Below are 26,066 nucleotides of genomic sequence, written 5' to 3'. Positions count from 1 at the left end.
CAGGAGGACCGAGGGAGGAGGACAGGCCCCCTCGGGGTGCTGTTCCAGCACTTGCCACGTGTTCCCCAATCTAACGAAAGTGTTACTGTCCCCATGTCACAGAAGAGAAAGCCGGCTCAGAGCACCTGCTCTCCGGGTAGGCCCGGCCCAGGTGGGCGAGCGAAGGTTCCCGCCAGGCGCGGCCCGCAGGAGGGTGGGGGGTGAGGGGCAGGTGGGAGACAAGGCCGGCCGGGCAGGGCCATCGGACGGTGTCCCCAGGAAGGGTCCCCAAGGCGCGGGGGGCGTCCGCCGCGAGCCCTCGAGCGGCGGGCCTAGCCGCCGGAGCGCCGGGAGGGTGGGCGTCCTGGGCCGGCTCCGTCCCCGGGTGCTTCCCGGGGCTCCGGGCCGTGAGTCACCGCGGGCAGGGCCGGCCGCAGCGCATTCCTCCGCGGGGCCGGCGTCCGGGGCGGGGTTGGCGGGGCGGGGGGCGAGACCACAAGTCACCCCACGGGGCCGGGGGGCCGGGGCGGCGGGGGAACGGGAGGGGCGCGGGCAGTCGGCACCGGCGAGCTGACAGCCCCCGGCGGTCCTGGACGGCAGGGGCGTGGCCTCTGGTGGGGCGGGGCCGGGGCCAGGCGGAGGCGGGGCCGGGGCCCGAGGGGCGGGGCCGGGGCCCGAGGGGGCGGGGCCGGGCGCAGGCGGGGCCGACATAAAGCGTCGCCGGGCCGGCCGGGGCGCATCGCCAGCGCCGCCGCCGCCGCCATGAGGACGCCCGGCGAGGTGCTGCGCGAGGGCGAGCTGGAGAAGCGCAGCGACAGCCTGTTCCAGCTGTGGAAGAAGAAGCGCGGCGTGCTCACCCCCGACCGCCTGCGCCTGTTCCCCGCCGGGCCGGGCGCGCGCGCCAAGGAGCTGCGCTTCCACTCCATCCTCAAGGTGGACTGCGTGGAGCGCACCGGCAAGTACGTCTACTTCACCATCGTCACCACCGACCGCAAGGAGATCGACTTCCGCTGCGCGGGCGAGAGCTGCTGGAACGCGGCCATCACGCTGGCGCTCATCGACTTCCAGAACCGCCGCGCCCTGCAGGACTTCCGCAGCCGCCAGGAGCGCGCCGCGCCCGCCGCGCCCCCCGAGTCCCGGCCGGCCCGCGCGCCCTGAGCGCCGCCGCCGCGGTGAGTGCGGGGACGCCGTCCGGGGGGGGGGGGGGGCGCGCCGTCGAGGGGTCCCTGGGGCGCGCGGGCCCGGGCCGTCGCTGGCTCCTCCCGCGTCTGGGGCCTGGGGGGGGGGCGGGGAAGGGGGACCCACAGGCCGGACGCCGGGCCGCCAGCTCCCTAACCCTCCTCCTTCCCCCCTACAGGAGCCACTCACTCGACGACGAGTCGGGGGCCGCCCTCCCGCCGCCCACAGTGAGGACAGAGGCCGAGAGCCATGTCCCTGTCCCACAGAGAAGGACCTTCCCGTGCGGAGCCGCCGAGCCTCGGCCCGCTGAGCGGGCGCGTTAAATTATCAGACTATCTATGTATTTATTTTGATGGTTATTCGTCGTGGAACCGTCTGTCTTCATATGTAGTGTTTGCATCAGTATGTTCATTCCAAATAAACCACCTGACCCGTTCCCTTTTCTACCAGCCGCTGTGGTGCCGTGTGACCTTACTGCGGGAGGGTTGGCGGCCCTTTCGGTGGGGGTGGGAGTGGGGGTGGGGAGAGCTGCCACCCTGGCGGCCGAAGGGCCGGGAAGCCAGGGCACTTTGAATGAATGTAGTGTCATCCGCCGGGCCGGGTCCACACCCTCCTTGCCAAGCAGCCTCTCCAGAGGCTGGGAAGTGCCCTGAGGTTTGGCCCTGGCTGACTTCTGCTCCTGGGCGTGTGTCCGGAAGGACGGGGCCTGGTTTCGCTCAGGGAGGTCACTCCCAAACTGCCCCCCTGAGGTCAGGGCACCCCCTGCACCTGAGCTGCCCCTGCTCCCCACGGCCACCTGCCCCCCACCGCCCACATGCCACCTGTGCCCCCAGCCCCCCATTAGGGAGCCCTCAGCCCTCCGGCTGCGCGCCCCCTGTGCTCCCCTTGACCCCAGCCCTGCTGGGGCCCGGGCAGCTCCCCGCAGCCCCCACCAGGCCCCGCTGGCCCGCACCCACGGTGCTGGAGCGGGGAGGCGGCGGAGCCTCCGGGCAAGTGGGGGGAGGCCGGGGCCTCCTACTCCTGATGGTTGGCAGCTGGCGAGCCCTCCCTGTCCGGCCGGGTCCCCGTCCTCCGGAAGTCAGGCCGGCCGCCGCCGCGAGTCCAGCACTGCCTGATGGGAGGACACCCGAGGCGCGTTCCCGCGAGGAAAGGTGCACTGGCAGTGACCAAGCCGGAGCGCGGAGGGGGACCCTGATCTCTGGCCGCTGAGGGGCCTGCATTTCGGGGACCCTTCTGGCTGGAAGGGCGATGCCACTTGGGGGAGGCAGCGGCGTCGGGAGCGAACGACCAAACATCAGGCCCTGATGTCTGTCCCTCACACCCTCACACGGGACCGGGGGAGCCACGCAGGCCTCCGCGCAGGCTGGGTCCCAGGGCTCAGACTGGGGAGGGGCTGTCCCTTTGCTGCGAAGCCCAAGGAAACCATTTCCTGCAAGGAATTTTCTCCCAAACCGAACAGCACTCCTTACGAAGTCCCTGAGCCAGTGGGGGACTGCACTGGCCCCCGACGGACCCCTGTCCTGCCCCTCCCTGGAGACCTGCCCAGACCCTCATTGGGACAAAGGGTGAAAGTCAAGGTGAGACCCCCTCCCCCCACCGCCCCATCCCCAGTGAGGTTCACAGGCAAGCTGGTCTGGTCTGAGCTCTCGGGCCGGAGGGTGGACGGACCTCTGCTCTCTGAGGCCCTGCTGGTTGGACCATGGAATTCTGGGGTTGGGGGTCCTGAGTTGTGAACTAGCTTCTTTTACAGGCAGCCCGTGGGGAGGTGGGGAGTGGCCTTCATGGTCTCAGGGTCACCTGCTGACCCCACTGGCATTGTTCTGTCCACACTGGTCACGCTGGCCCCCCTGTGCCCCGGTGCCTTCCTCCCTACAGCTGGGTTGAGGGGGGGGGGAGGGGGAGGGGGGGGGCTCCCCGGGCCTGGGTCCACTGGCGGGCCATTTCCCTGGGCCTCTCTGCAAGCCTCAAACTCCTCATCTTTGAAAACAACCTGTTTCCATTCACGTGAGGTGACTGACAAGGGCAAGCAAGCAGGCAGCGCGCTCGGCCCCGAGGCCAAGCCGGTGGAGGACTGGGGGCGGGTGGACAGCTCCAGTCTCGGGGGGTTTGAGCAGAGCTGTCTGGGCGGCAACAGGGGGGCCTCCTAGCTGGGGACGGACTCCTCGTGGGACGGACTCCAGGCGGGGGAGGGCCTGTTGCACAAGGACAACTTGGGTGATCAGGCTCTCTCCAGAGCCCTGGGGCCCGGCTGCATGCCCCCTCTTCCAGGAAGCTCTCCGGCATCTGACCCTCCGTCCCTCCATGGCTCACCCCCAGGTCCCCTGTTTAACCCACGGGAATTTGCAGGACTCAGGCTGGAAGAGTTTATTGCCAGTCTGTGCCCTGGGGCCACTGGTCACCGGACTCAGTCCTTCTTCCGGGGCACAGGCTGTCTCCAGAGCACGAGGAGGACAAGGAGGTTGATGGCAAACTGCACGTGGCCAAAGACGGGGACCCCAAAGCTGCGGTACAGGAGGCCGCCCAGGGTGGGCCCCAGGGTCTGAGTCAACGGCTGCACGGTGGCACAGAGGCCCAGCATGGTCCCTGAGGGGTGGGGGTGGGCGGCAAGTCAGGCTGCCCTGGCCACCCGCTTCCCGGACGCAGCCCAGGTCTCCCGTGTTCACCGCCCCCAACCCTGTCCCCCAGCTCCCTCCACCCAGACTGCGCTTTTCGGACCACCCAGCCACTCAGGGGCCACACGGGTGCCTGCACCCTGCCCCAGAAAGCTCCCAAGCCCAGGAGGAGCCCCGGAGTGGAGCCACAGGTCACGGGCCAGGCCCCGCCCTCTCAGGCCAGTTGAGCCTGGACAGAGCCTCCCTGACCTGGGGACGGCGGGCTTGGGGGGAGATCCTCCTGAGCCACAGAGTGAGGGCTGGGGCTGGGGTGCAAGGCAGGCTCCCCACAGCCTCCACCACCCTCCTACCTACTGGAGGATGCCCTCCGCAGGACCGGGGCGGGGTCCTGGGGGCCCTCGAGGGGCGGCCCGCCCGCCTCTCTGCACCCACGTCCTCCCCGGGCTCACCTGGCCGCCTCTGCCCCCGGCTACCTGACTCCCCTGTCACTAGGCCCCTCCGGGCAGCTGTGTCCTGTGTGTGCGTGCGTGTATTGTCAAGACGTGCGCCCAGAGGGTCCCCAGCTCCGGGGGCTCAGGGCCCCGCTCCGCTCGGGTTGCCGGAGAGCCCACAGGGTGAGCTGGGAGCGGCCTGGTCCGGCCCCGCCCGGGCCCAGGGCCCGGCGTGGGGGAAATTTAAGAGCGGCTTCTCCCATCGCCCACACGCCCTGCAGACACCGGGAGCGATTACCGCCCCCTCTGTGGTCTCGGGTTCCCAGGCTGGCGCTGGGAACCAGCTTCCCTGTCCCTCCGAGCCGAGGGGCGGGGCCTCAGGTGCGGCCCCGCCCTCCTCCCTGCCGGGCCCTGCCCCCATCTCTCCACGCTTCGTTCCCCGGCGTCCTCCTGGCCTCTCCTGGGGGCCGGTCCAGCGCTCCAGGAAGCCCTCCGGGCCCTGCCTGGCCTCCCCGGACCAGAGGCAGCCCTGAGATGCCACCTTGCAACCATGGGCCATCGGGTTCCCATCTTGGCCTCTAGAGCTCAGCCTGCCCCTCCCCCCTTGGCAGACAGGCGGCAAGAGCTGGAGCGAGGGGTGGCCGGTCGGGTGGGCTCTCTAGCCTGCTGGGGAGTTCTTCAACCCCAACCAGCCACAGGAGCCCGTGGGGCCACCTGCACCATTGCCCCCGGGGGCAGGGCAGGGGCGGGGAGCTGAGTCTGGACAGGAGGCTTGTAGGCCTCTGGAAAGAACGCTGAGCACAGAGTGAGGGCTGGGGGATCCCCTGTCTGGGGACACCCGTGTCCTACGGGAGGGGGGGCGCTGGGGGCTTTCTGGGTTTAACCGGCTGCGTGCCTTCCCCCACTCACTCAGGGAGCACGGGCACCCCCGACCCACCCCGTGCTGGAGGGGGGACCCCGCCTCCCGGCCTGGCAGCCCCCTGTGCTGACCACGCTTGGCCCCACTGGGCTGTCTTCCTAACTGGCCTCTTCAGGAGCCTTTCAGTTCCAACCCCCTCCACACCTCGCTGAGCCGGGTCCTGGCCTGGAATGTTCCAATCTTCCCCTTCCTCTTTATAGGGAAATCCTGCCCCTGCTTCACAGCCCAGCCAGACAGCAGCTCCGAGAAGCCCCCTTTCCACCCCCCAGGCCCAGCCCAGCCTGGTGGCGGCCAGAATTCTCACCTGAGCCATCTTGCAGCCCCCCCCCCCCACTTGGACCCCGGGCCACCCACCCCACTCAGTACTCACTGGGTCTGGGCGGACCCAGCCTGAAACTGGGGGGGGGGGGGGGGGGGGCTGCATCCGAAACTGCCCAGAGGGCTTCCCAGAGAGGAGGCCCCGGGGGTCCCCTGCCCCTCACTGGCTCACCCGTGTCTGCGGCTGACACAGCCTTGGTCAGCATGCTGTCGGTGACCACGTTGAGGGCACACAGGCTGAAGACCAGGCCAGGCATCAGGAGGCAGAAGTGGAGGACGTCGGACATCAGTGCCTGGCACGGGACAAGGAGGCCACGGGATTGGGGGGGCCACGCAGGACCGGGGTGGAAGGGCCCATCCCCGGAGCCCCGTAGAGCCGGCCCCGGGGGGAGGGGGCCCTGGGGCTCACATGCAGCCTGGGATGTGCAGACGGCTGGGGTGATGGGCCCGGGACCCCGCTGTCAGTGGGGTGCAGCCCCGAGGAAAGTGCTCACCATGGCCGGTCCCACCAGGACGAAGCCCAGCACGCTGGCCCGGAGCAGCGCCCTCTCGGAGAAGCGACGGCTGAGCCGCCCGATGACCAGGCCCTGAATGACCTGGGGAGACAGAGCGAGAGGCCGGCTGGGAGGGGTCTGGCCGGGGGCGGCCCCCCCCACAGCTGGGGACCCCCTCCCAGCCCTAGCAGCCACCCGGCCGGAGGAGAAGGGCGGGTCCCGAAGCGGCCAGGTCCTCGGGGGGCGGGGTGGCCTGGGCACCGCACGTTGGCACCCATACACCCGGACAGTCATCTCCAAAACGAGTCCCGTGTCCTTAATTTCCAGCGCGATGAACACATTTTCATCAAGCGAAGGCCGACTAACTGCTCACAGGCGGCTTCGGGGGGGGGCAACGGCTTCCTCTGCGTGGACCCTCTCCACAGCCCCCACCCCAGTCTGAGTAAATCCAGGTCCCTCCTGGCCCTGCGGACCCCCGACATGTCCTCCGAGCCCAGTCTGCTGCCTCAGCCAGCTCAGCAGCTGGCATGCTCCCCACCCCAGGGCCTTTGCACTTGCAGCCCCTCCCGACCCCCCCCCCCCCAACCGACTGTCCCATCTAAAATTGCACCTCTGCCCTTCTGAGGACCCTTATTCTCCTCTGACAGCTCATCACGCCTGGCCCATGAGATGAGGGTAGTCGGGGGCTTATCTCTGTCTCCCCCCAGGCCTGTACGATGGACGCTTCCCACCACTGTGGTGGCACCGTGCCTGGGGTGGACGTGAGGGCCACGTGGGGGCTCTTGCAGGACGGCCTGCGACAGACAGGGGTCTGCAAGTCCGCTGGGGTGGTGACGCCATCCCTCAGCACCGTCTGGGCTGCCACTCCCCCCAGCCCCCCACCCCAACGCCCCCCACGGGGAGGGGGATGCCGTGGTCCCCTTGGGGTCAGGCTGCAGCCGACACGCTTCGGGGTGGGGCAGGAAATGGTTTGCGGAGGGAGGCAGCAGGTGGGAGCCCAGCTGTGGGGGCGCCCAGGCTGCCTCTTGAGACCCTCGGTGACCGGCCCTACCCCGTGGGGCTGGGGGCTGGGAGGTGACTGGCAGAGGGGGCCTCAGGCCTCTCCCTGTAGACACAAAACCCCACCCTCTGCCCGCAGAGGTTCCAGACACAGCTGGGGCCTCAGCTGCCCCCGGGGGTCGCCCGGGTGCTGGAGCCCCAGGCCCGTCTCAGGCAGGGCCACCATCGGGCACCTTGCCTCGGGCCAGGCCAGAACTACCCGCGTCTGTCCCTGAGGGTCTTAGGGGGTCTCTTGGCTTTCGCAGAGGTACAGGCCTGGTCTCCTGGGTCTGGGAGTCTCCAGGGCAGGGCCCCGGCGGGCTGGAGCGGCCATTTAGAACCCGCGGCCCCCAGCTCTGGAGAATTATCATTGTTCTCAGTCTGTGGCCCACCGGCCGGGCGGCAGCAGCCCTGAGGCCTTCCCGCCCTTGTGGCTGCTATTTTCGCACCAGGGGTGAGACCCGTCCTGGGCCCAGAGGCGTGGGGAGCAGATGCCCAGGAGGAGCTGGGAATGTCACACGCTTCCCTCCCCTTCAGACGGTCCCAGAATAGCCCCTCCCGCACTCAGGCTGTCGCCACCTGTCCCTGCGCCCCGGGCCCTGGTGCAGATGCCCAGGAGGAGCTGGGGCCTGGGAGACGGGCCGCCCCGTACCACCGGAAGGCGGCTGCCCGTCTCAGGGCGCCTCGCAAGGACCGAGTGACCGTCACCTGGGTGGGGCTTCCTCCTCTTCTAAGAGCTTGGCCGTGTTAGCTCACCTCATCGGCCCAGCCACCCCACAAGGGTCACTCGCTTGATGGGCAAGGAGACCGGGGCTCCAAGGGCCCGAGGAACTTGCCCGCGTCTTGTCACGTGCCCTACCACCGGCTCTCTCCCGCCCTGTCCTTCTGCTGGGGGGGCGCCCGGCCGCACACTCGGAGGACCGTGCACCCTCGCATGCTTCCAGACAGGAGGCCAGGGGCTCGCCGGCCTCCTCTGGGTACCAGCCCCCTCCCTCCCCTCTCTGGGGCAGATGAGTGTGCAAACCGGGCGCAGGCCCGTTGGTGGCTGCCTCGGGCAGGGAGGGGAGGGCACACTCCCGGGGGCAGGAGGGCAGCCGGAAGCTAACGGTACAGAACAGCGATGGCAGGCGCTCAGGGCAGCGCCCTGCGAGGCCCGTTGCGTCTGAGACGCGCCCCGCGTGCCCGGCACCCACTCACCATCTGGAGAAGCCCGAAGAAGGACAAGAGGTAGCCGGCCTGGGCCGCATCCAGCTGGAAGAAGTCCATGGAGACGATGGGGAACATGACCATGAAGAGCCCTGGGAGGGGGGTTCAGGGAGGGCGGGTGACTGTGGGGCCCTGGCGGCCTTGCCTGCGATTTGGTGGCTCTCTGGCACGGGAAGCGGGGCCCCAGGGACCGAGGTAGCCCGTGCGCAGGAAGGTGCCGGAAGCTACCCCGTGGCTGGGCGGGAGCCCGGGGCATCCTGTGCGAAGGCGGTCGGGAGGTGGGGGGCCCGGGGCTGACCGTGTGAGAGGATTTGACCCCGGACCCACTGGTGGCCCCCGAAGGCCCCTTCGACCGAAGTCGGACCGGAGTCTCCGGGCGCCGGCCCAGCCAGGCGGCCCCCTGACTCAGCCTCCAACCCCGCTGCCCGGACCCCGAGATTTGCAGCACAGTTTTGCAAGAAGCCCCTGCGGGTGAGGGATTAGCCCTGGAGCACCAGCACGCAAGCCTCGCTAATTTGTTCTCTGCGCTGCCCCCAAGGAGAGGACCCCGGACGGGGGCTGGAGGTGGGTGCTGGGCACCCCTGAGGGTTCGTCTCAGACGCACCGCCTCCCTTGCTCTCGGACGGACCCCGGGGGGCTTGCCAAGCACAGGGCACTTCGGACTGTGCGTGAGGGGGGCCCTGCGGGGCTGCAGGGAATGGGGCACCGCTTTCCCCTCCTCCCTCCCTCCCTCCTCCACTCGGCAGGAACCAGGGGGCCGCCCCTTCTCCAGGACGTGTGTGAAGGGGAAAGCGTGCGGCCCGGGATACAGGGCGGAGAAGGGGGACGCCCTGACCGCAGGCCCCCTCCCCACGGCCCCGAGCTCTCAGCTGCACCAGGTCTGGGACTCACCGAACGGGAGGCTGGACGCCACCTTGATGAGGAACACGGGCAGGACCCCCGACTGCAGCAGCAGGCGGGTGATGGCCTTCAGGTCAAACACGTTGGCCTGGGGTCCGCCTGGGGGGACCCGGAGAGGCTGGGCAGGCCTCAGCCCATTTCCGCCTCCCTGACCTGGTCTCGGCCGGGCTGCAGGGTCCGGGAAAGCACCCCGCACCCATGCCGGCACCTGCTCTCAGCAGATACTCCTCCCTCTGGCCGTGGCACCTGCTCGTGGGCTCGGGAGCCCACAGGCCCCGGCACCCCCCTTCGCTGGCCCCTTTGGGGGCACCGGGCAGCTCGTCACGCTCCTAGGGCTGAGCCCTCCGCCCCCACTGACCCTGGAGCCCCCGAATTCTGGGAGGCGCTCCGGAAACACAGTGCCTCTGCTGTCGGGCCACCTGGCCTGGCCCTGGCTCCCCCAGCCCGTGTGACCCAGGCAGTGGCTCGTGGGCACCATGGCACCTGGCGATTTGGGACTCAGGAGCCTGGCTAACACTGCCCCGTGGTCCTTCCCGTCCTCCCCGGGCCTCTCGCCTACATCTCTCCTGCCTCCAGCCTCAGCCTCTCTGATGCCCCCCCCCCCACCCCCAGCAGACAGGAAGCCACTGTCGTGCATCTTGGCCTTGGGCGACTCTCCCTGCAGGGAGGCCCAGGGTGCTGGCTGGGGAGGCGGAGGGCTCAGGCCTCATACCCGCCCGGCGTCCAGGTACCGCGTCCCTGAGGGGGCCGGCCTGGCGGGGCGTCCCAGGCGGGGCTTACCTGCGGGGACCGCCCGGTCGTGGGCACTGGCCCCTTTCGTGCTAACGGGGATAAAGGTAAAGCTGAGGACAGCTCCCACGAGGTTGGCCACCAGAGCCACAGTCGCGGGGCAGTGCATCCTGGGGGCGACAGTAGTGGTCACACAGGACGTGGGTCCCAGGCTGTGGGCACCACACGCGGCCCCTACCGGCCCCTTCGGCCACAATGAGGTCTCAGCAGCTGAGAACCGCTCAACCCCACAGCCATGTCCCCACGGCCTGTGACCTGGAGGGAGGGGACGGGACCCTCAGGGCGCATTCATTAGGTGACAGAATGAAGGGGCAGACGAAGCCGTCACCGGGTCCGACGGTCACACTGCAACGGCGGCTTTCGGCAGCCACAGCACGTGGGCCCCGGTCCCCGAGCGCGAGCCCGGGAGGTGAGCCCCGGCGGGCTGGGCGGGGGTTCTCCCAGGAGGTGTCGAGGGGTGGGAAGACCCCCAGGGGCCGACCCGGTGCCTGCGTGGTGTGCACCTGCTGCTCCCAGCCGGGGCAAGGGCGTTGGACACCTGGGGGCCCGCGCCTCAGCCCCGGGCGGTGTCTGGACGGGGATCTCCCTGCACAGCCCTGGACAGAGGACCAAACGGGTTCCCAGAGGAAAGGTCCTGCCTCCTTCTGCGGGGACTGGATGGGCCTCCCGGGGTGGGGGACGGCTCGACTGTCCCTGTAGGTGACGCTTCTCTGTCCCTGGGGGCTGATGGGGAGACACACGCCAGGCGGCACTGGGGCCGGGGCGCCAGGAGGGGGTGCCGGCGACCCCGAGGTGCAGGGGCGGGCCGGGGCTCGGGTCTGCATCTCAGCTCCACCTGCACGAAGACCATGAGACCCCGCGCGGCCTCCTCTGTGTCGTGGAGACCGGCACGCCTCCTTCCCTTCCCTCCTGGGGAGCGCTCCTGTTCCCCCTCGACCTGGGGGGTGGGACATTCCGGGCTGGGGGAGGGGCTTTGGGCACCACCCTCAGGATGCCCTCCCTCCTGCCCGCCCGCACCGAGGACCCTGACTCGGGAGGGCCCTCAGCTTCCGATAAAACCTTTCCGGGCTGTGGGTCATCAGGTGGAAACTCAGGCCCTGACCCCTCCGGTGACCCCACGTCACCTGACGATGCTGGCCCTGGGGCCAGCCCTCGTGACCGTCCCCGTTTCCTCCTGCGGGCCAACCGCCCCCTCCTGGGGTGGGAGACGGAGGGAGGAACACGTGGGAGCCTCTTACTGAGCCAGGCTGCTCGGCCCTTCCAGGCTGGTGCCCGGCCAGAGAGCCCTTCCCCTCAGCGGCAGCGGGAGCTCCTATGCACCCTGCAGGAGCCCTTCTCCGTGCGCCCTGGCAGTCCTCCCCAGGGGGCACTCTGTCCTCTGAGAGGGGCTCGCTCCTTCAGACACACGGTGCCTGGCCCTGAGGACGACAGCCTGGGCGGGACCCCGAGCCAAGACCGCAGAACAGGTGAGAGCCGTTCACCCGCACGCAGCCCTGACACCCAGCTGAGCGGAGCTCCCGCTCAGGGCCGCGCAGCATTGGACGAGAGGGGGGTGGGTGTCCCCTGCATCTCCGAGCGAGGCCAGCCACAAGCTGAGTGCCCCCGCCCCGCCCCCCACGGCTGCACGTGTGCACACGCAGACGAGCAAGGCACACACACGTACACACGCACACACAGGGGTGCACACACACAGGGCTCCTGTGGGCAACCACAGCCAGGAAAGGCCCTGTTCCCCGTGGGGTCAGCGAGGCGTGGGGGCGGGGCCGCCCCGTGTCCCCGGCCGGGACCTGCCCAGGCGCACACAGTTGGTCCAGCATGCACGTGCTGCGGACCCCCCCATCCCCCCACTGGCCCATGTCAGGGCCCCCGGCCGACTCCCACTGCCGGGGATGGTGGGCACCAGGCTTCCAAATGAACGGGAATTCCCACGGACTGACGCCCCGGGGAGGGACGAGGCCAGCACGGACCAAAGCCCCCTCCTCCGCTGGCAGGAACTGATCTGTGACGTGGGCAGGGACACCCCGGGCCCGGTGGCTGTCCCCAGAGAGAAGGGCCCTTTCTTCAGGACCCGCACGTCACTGCGCGGGGCCTGGGGGGCAGGGACAGAGCCTGCTTTCTTTGCCAGATGCCCCGGAAATTCGTGGGAGCAGAGGCGGCCACTTAGGTGGCTATTCTGGGAGGCTGGTGACAAGTGTGGGCTGGGTGGCAAGGAGCCAGGCCCCTTCTTGTGGGCGCTCACCCCCCCCCCCCCCCCGCCCGGCATGCTAGCTGGTAAACCGAAGGAAACACAAGGACTCTGGGGGCCCCGGAGGGAGTCGAGGGGCCACAGCTTCCCAGGGGATGTCGGAGGGAGGGAGTGTCCTTCCTCCACCCACGCTCACCACAGGCCCCCTTCCAGCTCCCCCAGGACAAAATGCCAGAAAGACCTCATGCCTCTGCGTGGAGGGACTTCTCAGCCCTTTCTGGCCTTGTGCCCCCACCGGGTAGGCGGGCGGGCACTGCTCTGCCCTCCCGGACGAGACTCGACGCCCCTCCCCAGGGACCTTCGGGTCAGTGCGCCCCTGAGCACGAGGCAGAATCAGCTCCCTTGCTGGGGGCCTCCTGCTTCCTTTGTGCAGGATCACGAGGGGCGTCTGCGAGCCGTGGTTGTTGGCTCATTGGACGGACGGGAGGCTGGAGGGATGAAGGCCGGGAATGGACTCCGGGCAGAACTCCGGGCACCAGTCTTTTGTCCCTTTGCCCTTCCCGGTGGCGACCTTGCTGGGTGACTTCCTTTCCTCAGATGCAAATGAGGGCCACCCTCCCCGGGGACACCCTGTCCCCATCCCCCATGGGCTGCACGGGTCCCCGGGGGCCGCCTGGCCGTCCTGGAGCCCAGCCCACCGGCCTCCGTTCGTCACGGCTGGTTGCCCACGCTGGTCAAACGGTGCAGGCTGCAAACGCCACCTCTCACCTCTATCTCGAGGGCCTGGAGTTTGCCAGGCCGACAGAATCAGGAGGGCGGTGGGCTGGGCCATTGGCCCACCCTATGTGGACTGGCCACAGGGTGACAGTACTCGGGAAGCCTGGGCCACCCTCCCTCCTGCTCTGTGGCTCCCCTGGCCCAGGGGACGCAGGGCCTCCCGGGTGGCACCCCCCTCTCCTATCCAACCCGGAGGGCAGGCTGGGGTCAGCTGGGGCCCAGCCTCATGTGACGCTTGGCTGTGAGGGTCTCCAGAGAGTCACTGGACGTCCAGCCTGGGGCTTGGGGTGAAGTGCCCCTGCCCTGCCCCATCCACATCCCATGATATTGTGGCAAGAACAATATCTGTCTGATATGTTCTGAATGTCAGACAATGTCTGACATTTTCAATGTCTGAAAATGGAAGTCTTTGTGGGGCCACTCCTGATTCAGCCTCCCTCTGGCTTCTGGGTCCCAGAAAAAAGGCCTAAAAGCCTTGTCTGGCCTAACACTTTGCAGCCCTCTGTGTCCCCAGAGCACCTGATCCCTCCAGTCCCACCCACACAGGCCTCCGAACAAGCCCTAGGCCTTTTCCTGCCCCAGGGCCTTTGCACAGGCTCCCACTCTGCCTGGAACACTGTCTGTCCCAGCCCCACCTGCAGTAGCTGCCTTCTCTCTCACTTCTCGGGTCTAAGCTGAGCTCGCTCTTGGCCAGGTGGGCCCTGTGCTGTGTGTACTTCCCGCTGCCCGGAAAACCCAGGGTCTCTCGGTCAGGTCTCTGTGTCCCCTTGCGGTGGGGAGGCCGCACACCGGGCTGGCCCCGCACGGCCTCAATGAGCCATCGTGAGCACCGAGTGGGGCAGGCCGCCTGGCTGACCCATGAGTCACTCCTGTCCCAGTGTGTTTACTCATTAACTTCCAGGGGAAGCGGCCGTGTCACCCGGGCGGAAGCCCTCTGTCAGCAGGATGAGGGCTTCCTGTTCCCCGGCCAGACCAAAGGCTGAGACGGAGTCCCCAGTCTTCAGGGCTGCAGATAAGGAGTATAATAAATCCCCTCGGAGTCGCCGAGCGCCCCCTAGGCAAAGCTCGCCCTGGGGCCAGAGTGGGGCCCCTCTCCCGCATTAGCGCCCAGGAGGGCCGCCAGTGACGGTGACACCATCGGCACCATGTCAGTTTGCCTGACCCAGCCCCCAGCCGGGCCCAAATCCCCCCGAGCCGAAAGGAGTTGCTACCCTCGGGGGCATCTGTCCAAATCCCGACCTCTTCCAGGGGACGGAGCCCAAGCCTCGCACTCGGCGGGGGAAGCCTGTCCGCACTGACTCCAGCCATCAGGCCTGGGGGCTGGCTCGACGTTCGACGGGGACCCCCGGACCCCCCCCCCCCCGGGACCTGACTCAGCTGGGCTCCCCAGGCTGGTGCTGCCTACCGCCGAGGCCCAGGGCGCACTTGTGGGAAGGGCGTGATAGAGGCCTCCCCAGGCTGTGAGGCGCTGGGCTCAGGGCCATGAGTCACCGAGCGGCCCCCACCTGCTAAGTGACTCAGGGCCTGGGCCCTGGGTAGGAGAGCTCCAGGCTGAGCCGAAACCAGTTCTACCGGTGCCCGCCCCACACCCGGAGGCTGCCAAGGGCACTTCCTCTCCCCTCACCTGCTCCCGGAGGTGGGGGGACACGGCTGATGCCTTTTGGGGGAGGGGTCACCGGGGCACGGGAGGCAGGAAGATGGCAGCCAGGGAGCCCTCACAGCGTGCCTCGGTTTTCACCGAGGAAAAGGAAGGAAGGCGGGATGTGGCCCTCGCCACGGGGCTTCGGGGTCCGGGAGCCCGCCTCCGCCGAGCCTTGGATGGGGAGGCTCACTGTCTCCGGGGCCTCCGTTTTCCCACCAAAGGATGCATAGGGTTATAAAATACCTTCGATCTTGGGATGAAAGAAGGCAGGGAAGTGAATGGATATTTCCAGAACATGAGGGCAGGGGCGCAGGCAATCTTGGGGGAGGCCCAGGGGAGAGGACAGTGAGTTGTGTCTTCTGGGTCAGCAGCTGGGACGGAAAAAAGGAAGGTGACGACGAGAGGGGACGTGGGGGGGGGGGACAAGAGGGGGCGTGGGGGGAGGGCTGGGGGGTGGTCCTAGGCACAGGCACAGTCGCAGGCCCCACAGCAAGCGAGGGTGGGCCCATTTCACGGGTGAGAGCACCTGTCAAGGTGACCACGGTAACAGGCGCCTGGCTGTTGAGTCCAGGTAGGTGGGGCAGCGTGGGGGCGGGGAGGCTCCTCCCCGCCCTGCCTCTCCCTCTCCCGCACACTCTTCACGCCCTGACGTCCCCCCTCCCCCCTGCCCAGTACACCCTCCCGACCCTCTTCCTTTTCTCCCCGGGAGCGCAGAGGCTCTCCTCCTCTTGCTCCTGGTCTAGCGACTGAGGCTCCCATCACCCCCAGCGGCTCATGTGCCGGCAGAACCCATGGTCACTGCCGCCCCTCGGAGCGTCAAGGGTCCTCCCCTCTTTGACCTGCACACCTCTCGGCTTCCGGATGTTCTCCTGGATCTCCTTCCCTTCTTGCCCTCACTGTACCCCCTCCTTGACCCCCGCTTCTAATGTGACGTGCCAGGTTGGGGCTCGGGGCTTGGGGCTCAACCCGAACCCGTTCCTGGGGCTTAAAAACCACCCACCTGAGGACACAGCCCTGCTCTGCTCACTATAGGTCCCCTCACTCAGCTGCCCGATCCATAGCTGCCTGGAGGGCCTAACGGGCACCAGACTCAGCCCAACGGAGACCCAACTGCCGCCGCATGCGGATGGCTCAGATCTCAGCAGGGTTCACGGCTCCCCCCAAGGCCGGCCCCAGAGTCCAGGCGTGGCCTTGAGTTCACACCTACATCCCAGCCATCAGCAAATCCGAGGCAGACCCCGCCTCCTGCCCACCTCTGCTCCCTGCCCTCCCTGCTCCCCACTCCATCCACACCGGCCTCCCCGGTCGTCCTGCCGCCCCCCTCACCTCCTGCAGGTGACACCCTGGTGACCACCCGTCTGTCTGGCCCCCGATCGTGCTGTATTACTTCTCACGCCAGGCAGTTCACCCTGACCCTTTAGAAATACGTGTCATTTTCATTTCCTCCGAGGACCCGGCCTGTCCTAGCCACCACGGTATCCCAGAACCTGGAATCCCAGGGCACCTAGTAGCTGCTCAATAAATCCCGGTGAGGAAGCAGATGAAAGGAATTCTGCCTTCCCCCCCTGCAGCCTCCTGGCTGAGGTGCTCCGTGGAGACAGACATCTGCACCCCAGACTCTGATGAAAATCCCGGGGTGGGGAGCTGGTGGAGCCGGCCACGGGACCCTCCCCTTCCCCCGTCCCTGCGGATCAGCCGTCACCCGCTGCATCTACCACTGTTGGGGGCTGTCTGGAGGCACTGGGGGAGCCTGGGGAGACCCATGCCCCCAGAGGCCCAGGGGCCAGCACAGGCTCATCCCAGATCAGAAGGAGGGCTGTCCACAGAGGTGCCTGTGTGTGTTCCTCTGTGTGTGTGTGTGACTTCAGAGACCAGCAAGTTTCCTGTCCTGAATAGGACCCCAGGGCAACTCCCTAAGGCCGGCACGGGTGGGTCCCCAGCTGGCACAGGGCCTCCCATCCACAGCTGGGCACCCACATTCCAGACCAAAAGCAAAGACTTGAGTCGAAGGAAGGCAAGGAGCAAGGTCCACTCCTATGAAAGAAGCCGATTTTGAGTGGGTGTTGGGGCTGCTGGGGAGAGGGAGGAGGAATGGGGGTGGGGCAGCGGAAGTGAGGATCCCCGCCCACGCCTGGCAGGGCCTGTCCAGGGCTCGGTGTCCCGGGTTCAAGGTTCCTCTCTTCTCCCAGGGGGCACTCCAAGGACTGCTGCTGCAGACGGCTCTGTGCAGTTACGGAACCGCCCACAGGCTGCCCTCGAGTCCTCCTGCCCGCAGCACCCCCATCGCAGGATGCCCACTGGTCATCCGGGGACCCCGCCTCCAGGGCCTGCCGTCCAATTTCTTCAGGTCCGGCCTGGTTTTCATGTGACCCGGGCCAGCCGCGTGCGTCTCCCTAGCCTGGGACCTCCTGGTGCCCTCCGTGCTGCCCTGGCGCGCACCCTGCGGGACTGCACGGGCCGCGCCACCTGCTTGGGTCGGCTCCCGTCCCTGGCCTGTCCATCCTGCCAGCCCCGCCCACCCGCTCGCCGCGCCCCCTCCGGCCCCGCCCGCTCACTAGCCACGCCCCCTCCAGCCCCGCCCACCGCGTGGGTCCCTGCTGACCGTCCCACACCTGACCCAAGACTTTCCGAGGCCCGGCGAGGCGGTCGGCCTGGGTCCACCCAGTCTCGGCCATCCCGACCAGCACCCGCACCCCGCTTCCTGGCCCGCCGCACCCCCCCCCCCAGCCTGGTTCCAGCCTCGGCCACTCACCCGCACGTGGCGCTCAGGGTCCCGCCGAGCAGTGAGCCAAAGATCATGCCGACCCCGAAACACAGGCCGAGGCGGCCCAGGGCCGCGGGCAGCTCCTGGGGCTCAGACAGGTCCGCGATGGTCATCTGCGCGACTGGGTGCAGGGCGGGGACTGAGCCGTGCGGACCCCTCGCGGAGCCCCGAGCGGCCTAGGCCCGGACCGCGCCCCACCCCGCACCCTGAGGGTGCCCCGCGCAACGCCGCCTCGTCCACACCCCCCAGGACCTACTCCGCACCTGCACAGGCCACGCCCCCCACCCTCAGCCACCTGCCCGCCCCCCAGGCCACGTCCCCATGTCAACCCCCCCCCCCCACCTCGGTCCTGCTCTCTGGCCTAGACTGGTACCCAGAGGAGACCCGCCCCCGCACCTCCCTCAGGTCGTGACCTCAGCCCCCACCCCCCCCCCCCAGTCCCCCCGCAGCCCCAGCGGGCCCCCGCCTGGCCCTACCTGGCATCCCCTGCATGAACGCGACAGGCAAGGGCGTGGCGTAGAGCAAGGCCACGCCGGGCAGGGCCGGGCTGCAGGCGGCCGCCAGGAGCAGGTAGAAGGCAGAGGACGCCAGGAAGGTGAGCGTGAACGCGGCGCGGGCCCCGCGCCGGTCGGCGAACCTGGGGGAACCGAACCTGTGATGCTCACAGATACCAAGCAGGTCCTGCCAGCTCTGCCCCTGACGCCCGCCCCCTGGGGCTGCCGAGGAGCTAGGCCGCAGGGGTCTCCTCTCGGAGCCTCAGTGTCGCCATCCTTCCAGTGGGTCAGCTTTCGGCGACCTGGGGGTGTCTGGCCCAGCAGGGCCTTCCTTCTCCCTTTGAGAACACCTTGCGGGCTCCAAAGGGAGCAAGGTGCGTGTGTGTTGTGCAGAAAGTGTCTCCAGGCTCCTGCCCTGTCTCCACCCGGCCTCCGAGCAGGGCCGTGAAACCCTTGGGAGCCCTGCTCGGTCCGACTTTACCGCCTCTGGAGCCCCTTTTCTGGACAGTTCCCCCGAAGATCTGACGCCTGCCACGTGGATCTCCACCCCAGGGTTTGCGGGAGGATGATGTCTGCCCTCATGTCCCTGAGCCCGGGGCCCCAGCAGCGCTGAGGCCGGTGGACGTGTGGGGGTCCAGGGGCGTCGCTGGTGGGACCCCCAGCTCGGCAATGCTGGACGTTTCCAGCCACGACAGCCCTGCCGGGACAATCCCCTCTTTGGCCACAAACCAGAATTCGTGGAAGAGGCGGGCAGGGCCCCGGGGAGCAGGGGTCCCCGGCATGAAAGGGACTATTGTGCCCAGTGTCGGTCTGAGAGGCTGGCACGACCCAGCCCCTGACCTCTGAGGGGCAGGCCCGGGTCATCGTTGCGGGGAGGGCCCCCAGACTCCCTGCCCCACGGTACCTGCCCAACACGGGCCCGCCCAGCAGCTGAAGCGCGCCAAAGGTGGTCTGCAGGTGGCCAAAGGCGACAGAGTCCAGGCCCAGCCTCCGGGTCAGGTACTGCAGACACAGGGGGGCCCATGGGAAGGGTCAGGGTCTGGATCCAGGGTCCCCGGAGGGTGAGGAGGGGGAGAGGTGGCCCTGGGCTGGGCGGGAGGGAGCTGCTCTGACCCGTCTGTGGTGGGTCTGGGAGGGGCCTGGGGCCTGGGACTCGGCTGCGTCTCCCACAGCGAGGAGACCACGGGGCCTCTGGGGCCAGGCTCTAACAGGCAGCGGCTGGCCCTCCTTCCCCTCTGCGGGGCGCACCTCAAACAGGTGGGGGGGGGTTTAGCCTCGTTCGCCCAAAGCTGCCCCGTGGACTGCAGTATCTTCCCTGAACGACACAGGCCTCCTCTCTGTGGGTTCCAGCCTCTCCCGGCCCCTCTGGAGCCATGCCCACCTGGGGAGGTAAAGGCAGCGACCAGTGTCTCTCCAGAGCCCTGGAGGCGCTCGCCCCCTCCTGCCCGAGCCTTCCTGCTGCTCTGCGCCTGTCACTCCAGGGAGCCTCGCTGCGTCCCCAGGACAGCTGCTGTCCTGGGACCTCTCTCCTGAACTGCCCCCGGCTCTCCACTCGATGTCCAGAAGCATCTGGCATGCAGCACATCCAGAACAGACTCCCCATGGCCTCCCCCCAGGACCGGCCCCTCTGCTCCCTTGCTGACACCCCCCCACCCCCGGCAAGGGTTCAGGTCCAAACCCCGGTGTCTTCCCTGAACCCCTCTTTTCTTGCACAGCCACATTCTTTTTTTTAAAAAAAATGTTTATTTATTTTTGAGAGAGAGAAAGCGGGGGAGGGGCAGAGAGCGAGGGAGACGGAGAATCCCCAGCAGGCTCCACGCTGTCAGCACAGAGCCTGATGCGGGGCTCGAAATCATGAACCGTTGCACGGCCACGTTCAATACATCGGCAGCTCCTGGGCTCACCCTTCGCAGACCTTGAGGCCAGAGGGGCCTTCCCCGCGGCCAGCATCCTCCTGGAGTCCTGGCAGCCTCTCTCTCTGGCCTTCCCTCCTTCTCCCCTCCACTCACTCCTCTCTAGCTGCACTCTTCTCACTACTGCCCCAGGGCCTTTGCACTAGCCAGGCTTGCTCTTTGTTTCCTTTAAGCCCGCCTTCTCAGGAAGGCTTTCCTGATCCCAAAGCCGCCACACGTCTGTGGGCAGCCCCAGCACCCCCCGCACGCCTCATGATCTTACGCACAGCACAGTCTAAGGACGGTTTAGTCCCTGCCCGCTGTATTCCAAGTTCTGAGAACAGGGTACACACAGTAGGTGCTCGATGGGCATTTGTTGAACGATACATACAACATCCACGGAGAGCCGCCCTTGCTCTGTGCCTTTAACTGTTCTCTCGTCGCTCCCTGCACCAACCCTTCCAGGGAGGGACATTGTGACCCATTTCATGATGGGACCTCAAGGCGTCCGCCCCGGCCACCTGGCCGCTAAGGAAGGGAGTCAGGGCTTGGACCGGGCCGTCTGGTAGAAGTGAAATGGGCTTTGGGGCAGGGGTCAGGGTTCGCCACCTGGCTGGGGGCTCCTGCCATGCCCACAGCGGCCCCCTCCCAGCCAGATCCCCAGGCACAAGTCCGCTCACGGGAATCCCCTGGGGGGCTTTAGTGGCTGTGCCATGGCCCCACCCAGACCAGACAGAGAAGGGGCGCGGGGACGTTTCGAGTCCCCCGGGTGCTGCTGCCCTGAGAGCTTGGGAGCCCGGCCAGCCCCACACGGGTCTGTTGAATGAATAAGCAAGGGTGAAAGGTGGGATCAATGAAGAGTGGGCGGGCGGGCCCTGAGTGCTGACCATGGCGCTTAACCAACCGCCTGCCGGCTCCAGGCAGCGCTCCAGGCCGGGGGGTGGGGGCAGCAGAGGAGGTGATGCGTCAAGCCCCGCCCTCTCGGTCCTGGTCGGGGAGACATGCGGCAGGATGTGGGGTGCGGACATCGTGCAGGAAGGCTGGCCAAGCAGGCCCTGGACGGAGGGTCCGGGCGGGGGTTGGGAGGGGAGGCTCGCTGCGGAGAAGGCCTGAGCGGAGGCCCGAGCACAGGAAGGACGGGAGCCGAGCAGGTGTCCCGGCGGGTGGGTCCATAGGGCAATGGGGCCGGAGCCAGGCCGGCCGGGGGCAGGGGCACTGCCACGGGGCAGGGCTGGCTGTGCACCAGGGCACAGGAAGTGCCCACGGGCGGACCGGGAAGCACGGTCCCCGGGTCCCTCAACCTGTTCGGCTCCGTGCGGTGGGTGGCTTGGGCGGCACCGGCCCCACCCCCGGGGCCCCGCTGTTGCACGGATGGAAGCCGAGGGGGACAGTGCGGCCGTGCTGGTGGCCAGGCTGCTGAGGGCGGGCACTCACCGGCATGATGGAAAACCGCATGAAGAGGCAGGTGAGCCCCAGGGTCACCAGCGCATAGGTGAGTAGTATGACCCCGGGACGGCCCAGAGCGCCTATCTCCCTGGAGTAGGGGCCCCGGCGCCTGGGGGCTCCGGCTCCCTGCATCCTGGGCAGGTGCGGCGGGAGAGCCTGGACGGATCGGGGCAGGAGGCCGGCACGGTGCGCAGGGGGCAAAAGTCCTGTGGTGCCCGGCGAGGGTGCTGAGTCACGGGGCGGGAGGCGGGCGGTGCTCACCTCTGGGACAGGGCCTGTGGGAGAGGCCAGTGCTGCAGGACCCCCGGGGAGGGCTTCCGGCCGCTTGCTGTGTGACCTTAGGCGCCTCCCCAGCCAGCTCCGGGGCTCTGGGCACACAGCTCCCCGGAACCTAGCCTGAGTCAAGCTGGGGGACCCACGTGCCCCATGCAGGAAGGCACCAGCACCCCATTTTAAGAGGGAGGGCCCATTTTAGAGGCCCAGATGGGTGCTGACTGTAGTTCAGGTAGGTGCCCCCTGCATGTGTGGGGCTGGTGTCTTTGGGTCCCTGTTGTCGGGCGAGGGGCGCCTCAGGCCCACGGTGGAGCCCTCACCACCAGGGGCGGCTTCCAGAGGCAGGTTTGACACCCTTCGCCCAGCCCAAGGGGGCTTCTGGGGTGGCCGGAGGGTGGGGCGGGGCACAGAGCAAGGCCTCGTGTGCCCTCTAGCCCCCCACTGGCAGAAACTAGACTTTGTGGGGCCAGGGAGGCCTCTACAAAGTGTCACCAAATTAACACCCGACTGTCAGCTGAGCCCCGAGGGTGGCCTTCAGAGCCTGGGGTCCAGGGGTGGGGGTGGGGCTGGGCAACAGCAGGAGGAAACCCGGGGCTGGCCCTTCTGGCGCCCTCCCCCTCCCGCTTCGGGGAGGCTGGGGGTGGAGGCTAGAGGCTGAGAGCCGCGGGTCAGGGGCTGTCAGCTGGCCACTCACAGGCTCCACACCGTAAGGGGTCCTGGTCAGGGGCGTCCTCTCCACAGTGACCTCCGGTGCCTGCCCGGCCCTAGGGCACCGCTCCAGCGGGGTGAGCCCTCCCGGGGAAGCTCCGGCCTGGCCCTTCCGGTGCTGGGCTCGGGGACCTGAGGTCTCCCGGTGACCTGAGGCCCTGGCCTTCCTGGGGTGACGCGGCACCAGCTTTCTTGGGGTGACCTGGGACTCTGGCCTTCCTGGGGTGACCTGGGGCACCCACCCTCCCTGGGGAGCCCCAGCCTCACCTCCACTTATAGGCCCAGGGGCGTAGCAGCCTGCCCCCCGCCCCGCCACTTCCCACACAGCCCCTGCTCCCACTCAGGTGGGGCGGCAGGAACTCTGACTTTTAGAGCAGTCGGGGCATGGGGTGGGCAGAGGGATGGGAGCCAGGGGCTGGAAAGGAGAGGAGGGGAGAGGGGTGGAGGGAGGGAAAGGAACGCAGGGCTCATCGTCTGGCCTGCCCCCTCTCTGGGGTCTGCACAGAGACCCAGAGGAGGGCCGGGGACGGGGGGCGGGGGGCGACAGGAGCATTTCTGGAAACGGCTCCTGGGCCCTCTCCCCACCTCCCCTGCAGATCAGGGGACGCTGGTCCTCATTTCGCACCCGCGGCAACCGTACCCCCTTGGCCGGGCCGCCAGAGACCCGGATGCAGGTACGCCTGGCTCCAAGCCGTCTGTCTGTGGGGCTTGCAGGGGGGCTTACGGTCCCCAGGATTCCCTGCCGGAATCCACGGGAGCACACAGACTCGGCCTCGGGGTCAGACACAGTACCCCAGGTAAGGCACCGGGCCAGGACTCTGCTGCTTGTCCCCCAGAGCCAGACCATAGGCCCGGATGTGAAGTCCCCTCTGCCTGTGTTAACTGTAGCTGAGCAGAGCGGGAAGCCCCCGGGCACCAGGCTCCTGGGCCAGGTCCTCCCGCGGTGCCTGGCGAGGGCTGGGAGGCGGGGTCCAAAGTCCGGCTGTTCGGGGCAGAGCCGGGGAGCCCGCGGCCTGCGGTCAGGGCCTTTCAGGGCAGAGGCTAGTGGGCCCCGGGGCAGCGGGGGGAGCGGCTCACCCCCCCCCCCCCACACACACACACAGTGGCCTGGGTTTGAGGAAGAGCTCAGTCCAGACAGTGCAAACGGGGGAGGGGGGCGTGTTTGTATCTGAGGACAGTGTCCCCTGTTCTCTGTCAGGCTCAGGAGTTGTGCTGAGAGCCCCGAGCTGGGGCAGGTGCACCAGGAGGGCTTTTCTGCACAGAAAGGCTGGCCTGGGAAGTAGGGGGACACGGTGTCTTAGACTCAACAGCCCTGGGAGGAGTTAGAGTTCAGGTGGTTCTGTGCTCTGTGGGGGTGGGGGTGGGGGATGGGACTGTCCCCAGGAGGTTCACCTCCCCCCCCCCCAAACCCCAGGGCCTGTGGCTGCTCCCCAGAGACCTGGCCAGGAGGTTGGGACGTCATCTGGCTCCTTCTGGATTCTCTAGGCAGGAATTGTGGGTAAAGAGGCAGGAGAGGGTGGGGTGGGAGTCCCCACTCTGCCCCAGGGCAGGTCGGGGAGGCTGAGGGGACCGAGCAGCACGCGGGGTGGGCAGGAAGGGGCTGGTTACTCACCCCTCCCTTCCTCCTGCTTCTAGCAGGACGTTTGGAGGCTGGGAACCGGTCGGGGCCGAAGGGATGGGGGCTGCCCGAGGATCTGTCGTGAGCTGGCTCAGTGTGGGCGGGGCGCTTCCTGGTCCCGGAGTGTGGGAAAACTGCCCTCTGGGCTGGGCGAGGAGAGAGGAGCACCCGTAACCCTGGAATCCCCGGCCGGCCCCGGTCGTCCTTCTCCAGAGCAGCCAACCCCCCTCGCCTAGCCACTCAACAAACGCTCTGCACTCCCCCCCGGGACACACTCCGGCCCCAGGGCCACCCCAGCCACCCACCTGCCTCTCCCAGAAACAGGCTGCAGGGTGAGGCTGATCCAGGCCCACTGGAGGAATCAGGGCTGGGGTTAGGGAGGAGGGCTTCTCGGAGGAGGTGATGCCTCCAAGGAGTCTTAAGGATGAGCGAAGATGGGCCAGGAGCGGGCAGGGCCAGCCAGACTGAACAGAGGCAGAGGGGTGAGCCAGGCTTGGGGTGTTTACTGAGAGCCCGTGTCAGCGTGTGTGGGGCAAGAGTAGATTCTGGAGAGCAGGGGTGAGGCCAGCTCTCAGTAGAGGGGGGGGTCCTTGGGGAGCTCCAGAGGGCTGCTGGGGGGGGGGAGGCACAGGGTGAGGGGGCCGCGGACTTGGGGTGGGAGGGTGGGGAGCTGCTCACCCCCGGGGGGCGGTCCTGATGGACTGGGCGTGGCCGGGGGAGCCCCCGCAGTGAGAGCCCCAGGAGCCGAGAGGGTTTCTCAAGGGAGAACGTGCTGGAACCCTGCGCTCGGGTGGGCGGAGACGTGGGTCAGTGTGCGGGTGCAGGAGAGTGTGGTCTGGGGCTGTGGCCCGAGCCGGGGCTTTGACGGGGGGCTTCCTTCTCGGCGGATGAGCCCCTTCGTGGGTTGAGTGTTTCTTACTCTATTTCCCGAGGGCCCACCTCAAACGTTACCTCTTCGGGGATGCCCACAGGGTTTTGGCCAATTTAGGACCAAGACCAGGGGGCGGGGTGGGGGGAGCTATCCACCCAGGGGCAGCTTTGGCCTCGACCAGCAGGGCGCCCAGACCCCCACAGCGGCGTCCGTGCTGGGGGCTCGGGGGACCCCTCCCAGCTGGGAGAGGGTGTCAGATGCCGACTCCCACTTGGTGACTTGTTCTTGGAGTCATAGCCTTACAAGGGGCACCCCGGCCGGCTGTGGGCATCGGGGGCCCGGCCGCGGCTTGTCAGCTCCATCCCAGAGGCCACCTGGTTAAGGGTCTCCGAGGGCCAAGTCCCTCTGCAGGTGCCATAGGAGGGGCTGGGCTGGCAGGTGCCAAGGAATGTTCTAGAGCTGGAGTCTGTGAGTAGGCTCCTGGGGTTGGGGTCTGGGAGGGGCTGGCTCGTGTCCAAAGCGGGGTCTCTTGAGCTGAGTGCCAGGTCAGTTTTGACTCACCCTGCGGGTGGGTTCAGGGGACTGAGCCTTGGGTTAGAGGGGAGGTTCTGCCAGCTACCGGGGGCTTCTCCACGGGCCTCTAGTGATGCAGGGACCGCAGAGTCAGGGGGAAGGAGGGAGTAGCTTGCTCGGGGGCAGAGGCCTGGGATGGGCGAGCTCACACCCTGCATGCACTGAGCCCTGCTCTGCCCCTGGCTGTGTGCTGGGACGCAGGGTCCCTCATGCTGCTGCGGGGGTCCCTCATGACAGCCAGTGGAGGATGCTGGAGGTGCCCATGGCAGGAGGCTCGCAGACTGGAGACCTGGGATCCCCCCGTGACGGGTGGGATACAGTCTGGGAAGGTTATGTCCCCTTCCTCCCGCCAGAGCAGAGGAGGAACAGGGGACCCTGTCTGGGGAAACTCAGGCTTGGCGTGAGGCACGCGCTGCCCCAGCTTGCCCGGGACTGAGGCGCTTCTGGGACATGGGGCTTTCCAGGGAAAATCCCGGAGAGTTCTAGACAAACCAGGATGGCTGGCCACTCTCCCTTTATGGGTCCCTGCAGGCCAGACAGACTCATGCTGGAAGTTGGCCCAGAGGAAGGAGGGAAGGCGCTGGGGTAGGGGTAGCAGCATGGAGATGGGAACGCGAGGTCACGGGCTCCCTACCTCCAGCCCCCCAGAGGGACGCCTTGCCCTGACCTCCGTGCTCAGCAAAAAAAAACAGCTTCGAAGGAGGGGTGTCCAACCAGGGGAGGCCGGAGCGGAAGTGGCCAGGAGCTGTGGTCTGGCCTGGCAAGGGCCTCCGAGGGGGTGTGAGAGGGCAGAAGGGCAGCCTGGAATCAGGGAGAGGCAGGCCTCTGAGCCGTCCAGGAGAGCAGGACTCAGAGCAGCTGGGGCTGGGGCCACCTGCTCACCAGGCTGCGGTGGGGAAACTGAGGCAGAATACGTGGCAGGAACACGCTCCTGTTCGTGTGCTCCCGGTGCTTCGCC

At 68.0% G+C, this 26,066-nt stretch overlaps 2 protein-coding genes across 2 annotated transcripts; one reads left to right on the top strand and one right to left on the bottom strand.

Moving 5' to 3' along the window:
* Positions 1-703: 703 nt before the first annotated feature.
* On the top strand, positions 704-1,609 carry PHLDA2 (pleckstrin homology like domain family A member 2). Its single transcript, XM_049615602.1, has 2 exons — positions 704-1,151; positions 1,337-1,609. Exon 1 carries the CDS (start codon positions 742-744, stop codon positions 1,135-1,137), a length of 396 nt encoding a protein of 131 aa, XP_049471559.1. The 5' UTR covers positions 704-741; the 3' UTR covers positions 1,138-1,151; positions 1,337-1,609.
* A 1,875-nt stretch (positions 1,610-3,484) lies between these two features.
* SLC22A18 (solute carrier family 22 member 18) lies at positions 3,485-20,647 on the bottom strand. Its single transcript, XM_049614687.1, has 10 exons — positions 20,507-20,647; positions 18,632-18,729; positions 17,710-17,870; positions 17,222-17,354; positions 9,857-9,975; positions 9,068-9,175; positions 8,168-8,268; positions 5,933-6,034; positions 5,611-5,731; positions 3,485-3,741 (listed from the first exon to the last, which is right to left on the bottom strand). The coding sequence occupies exons 1-10, from the start codon at positions 20,645-20,647 to the stop codon at positions 3,563-3,565; spliced, it is 1,263 nt and encodes a 420-aa protein (XP_049470644.1). The 3' UTR covers positions 3,485-3,562.
* Between the last annotated feature and the right edge of the window lie 5,419 nt (positions 20,648-26,066).

Source organism: Panthera uncia, chromosome D1 (assembly GCF_023721935.1).
Source record: "Panthera uncia isolate 11264 chromosome D1, Puncia_PCG_1.0, whole genome shotgun sequence".
Taxonomy (NCBI): Eukaryota; Metazoa; Chordata; class Mammalia; order Carnivora; family Felidae; genus Panthera; species Panthera uncia.
This window is presented reverse-complemented; position numbering and strand designations above follow the sequence as displayed.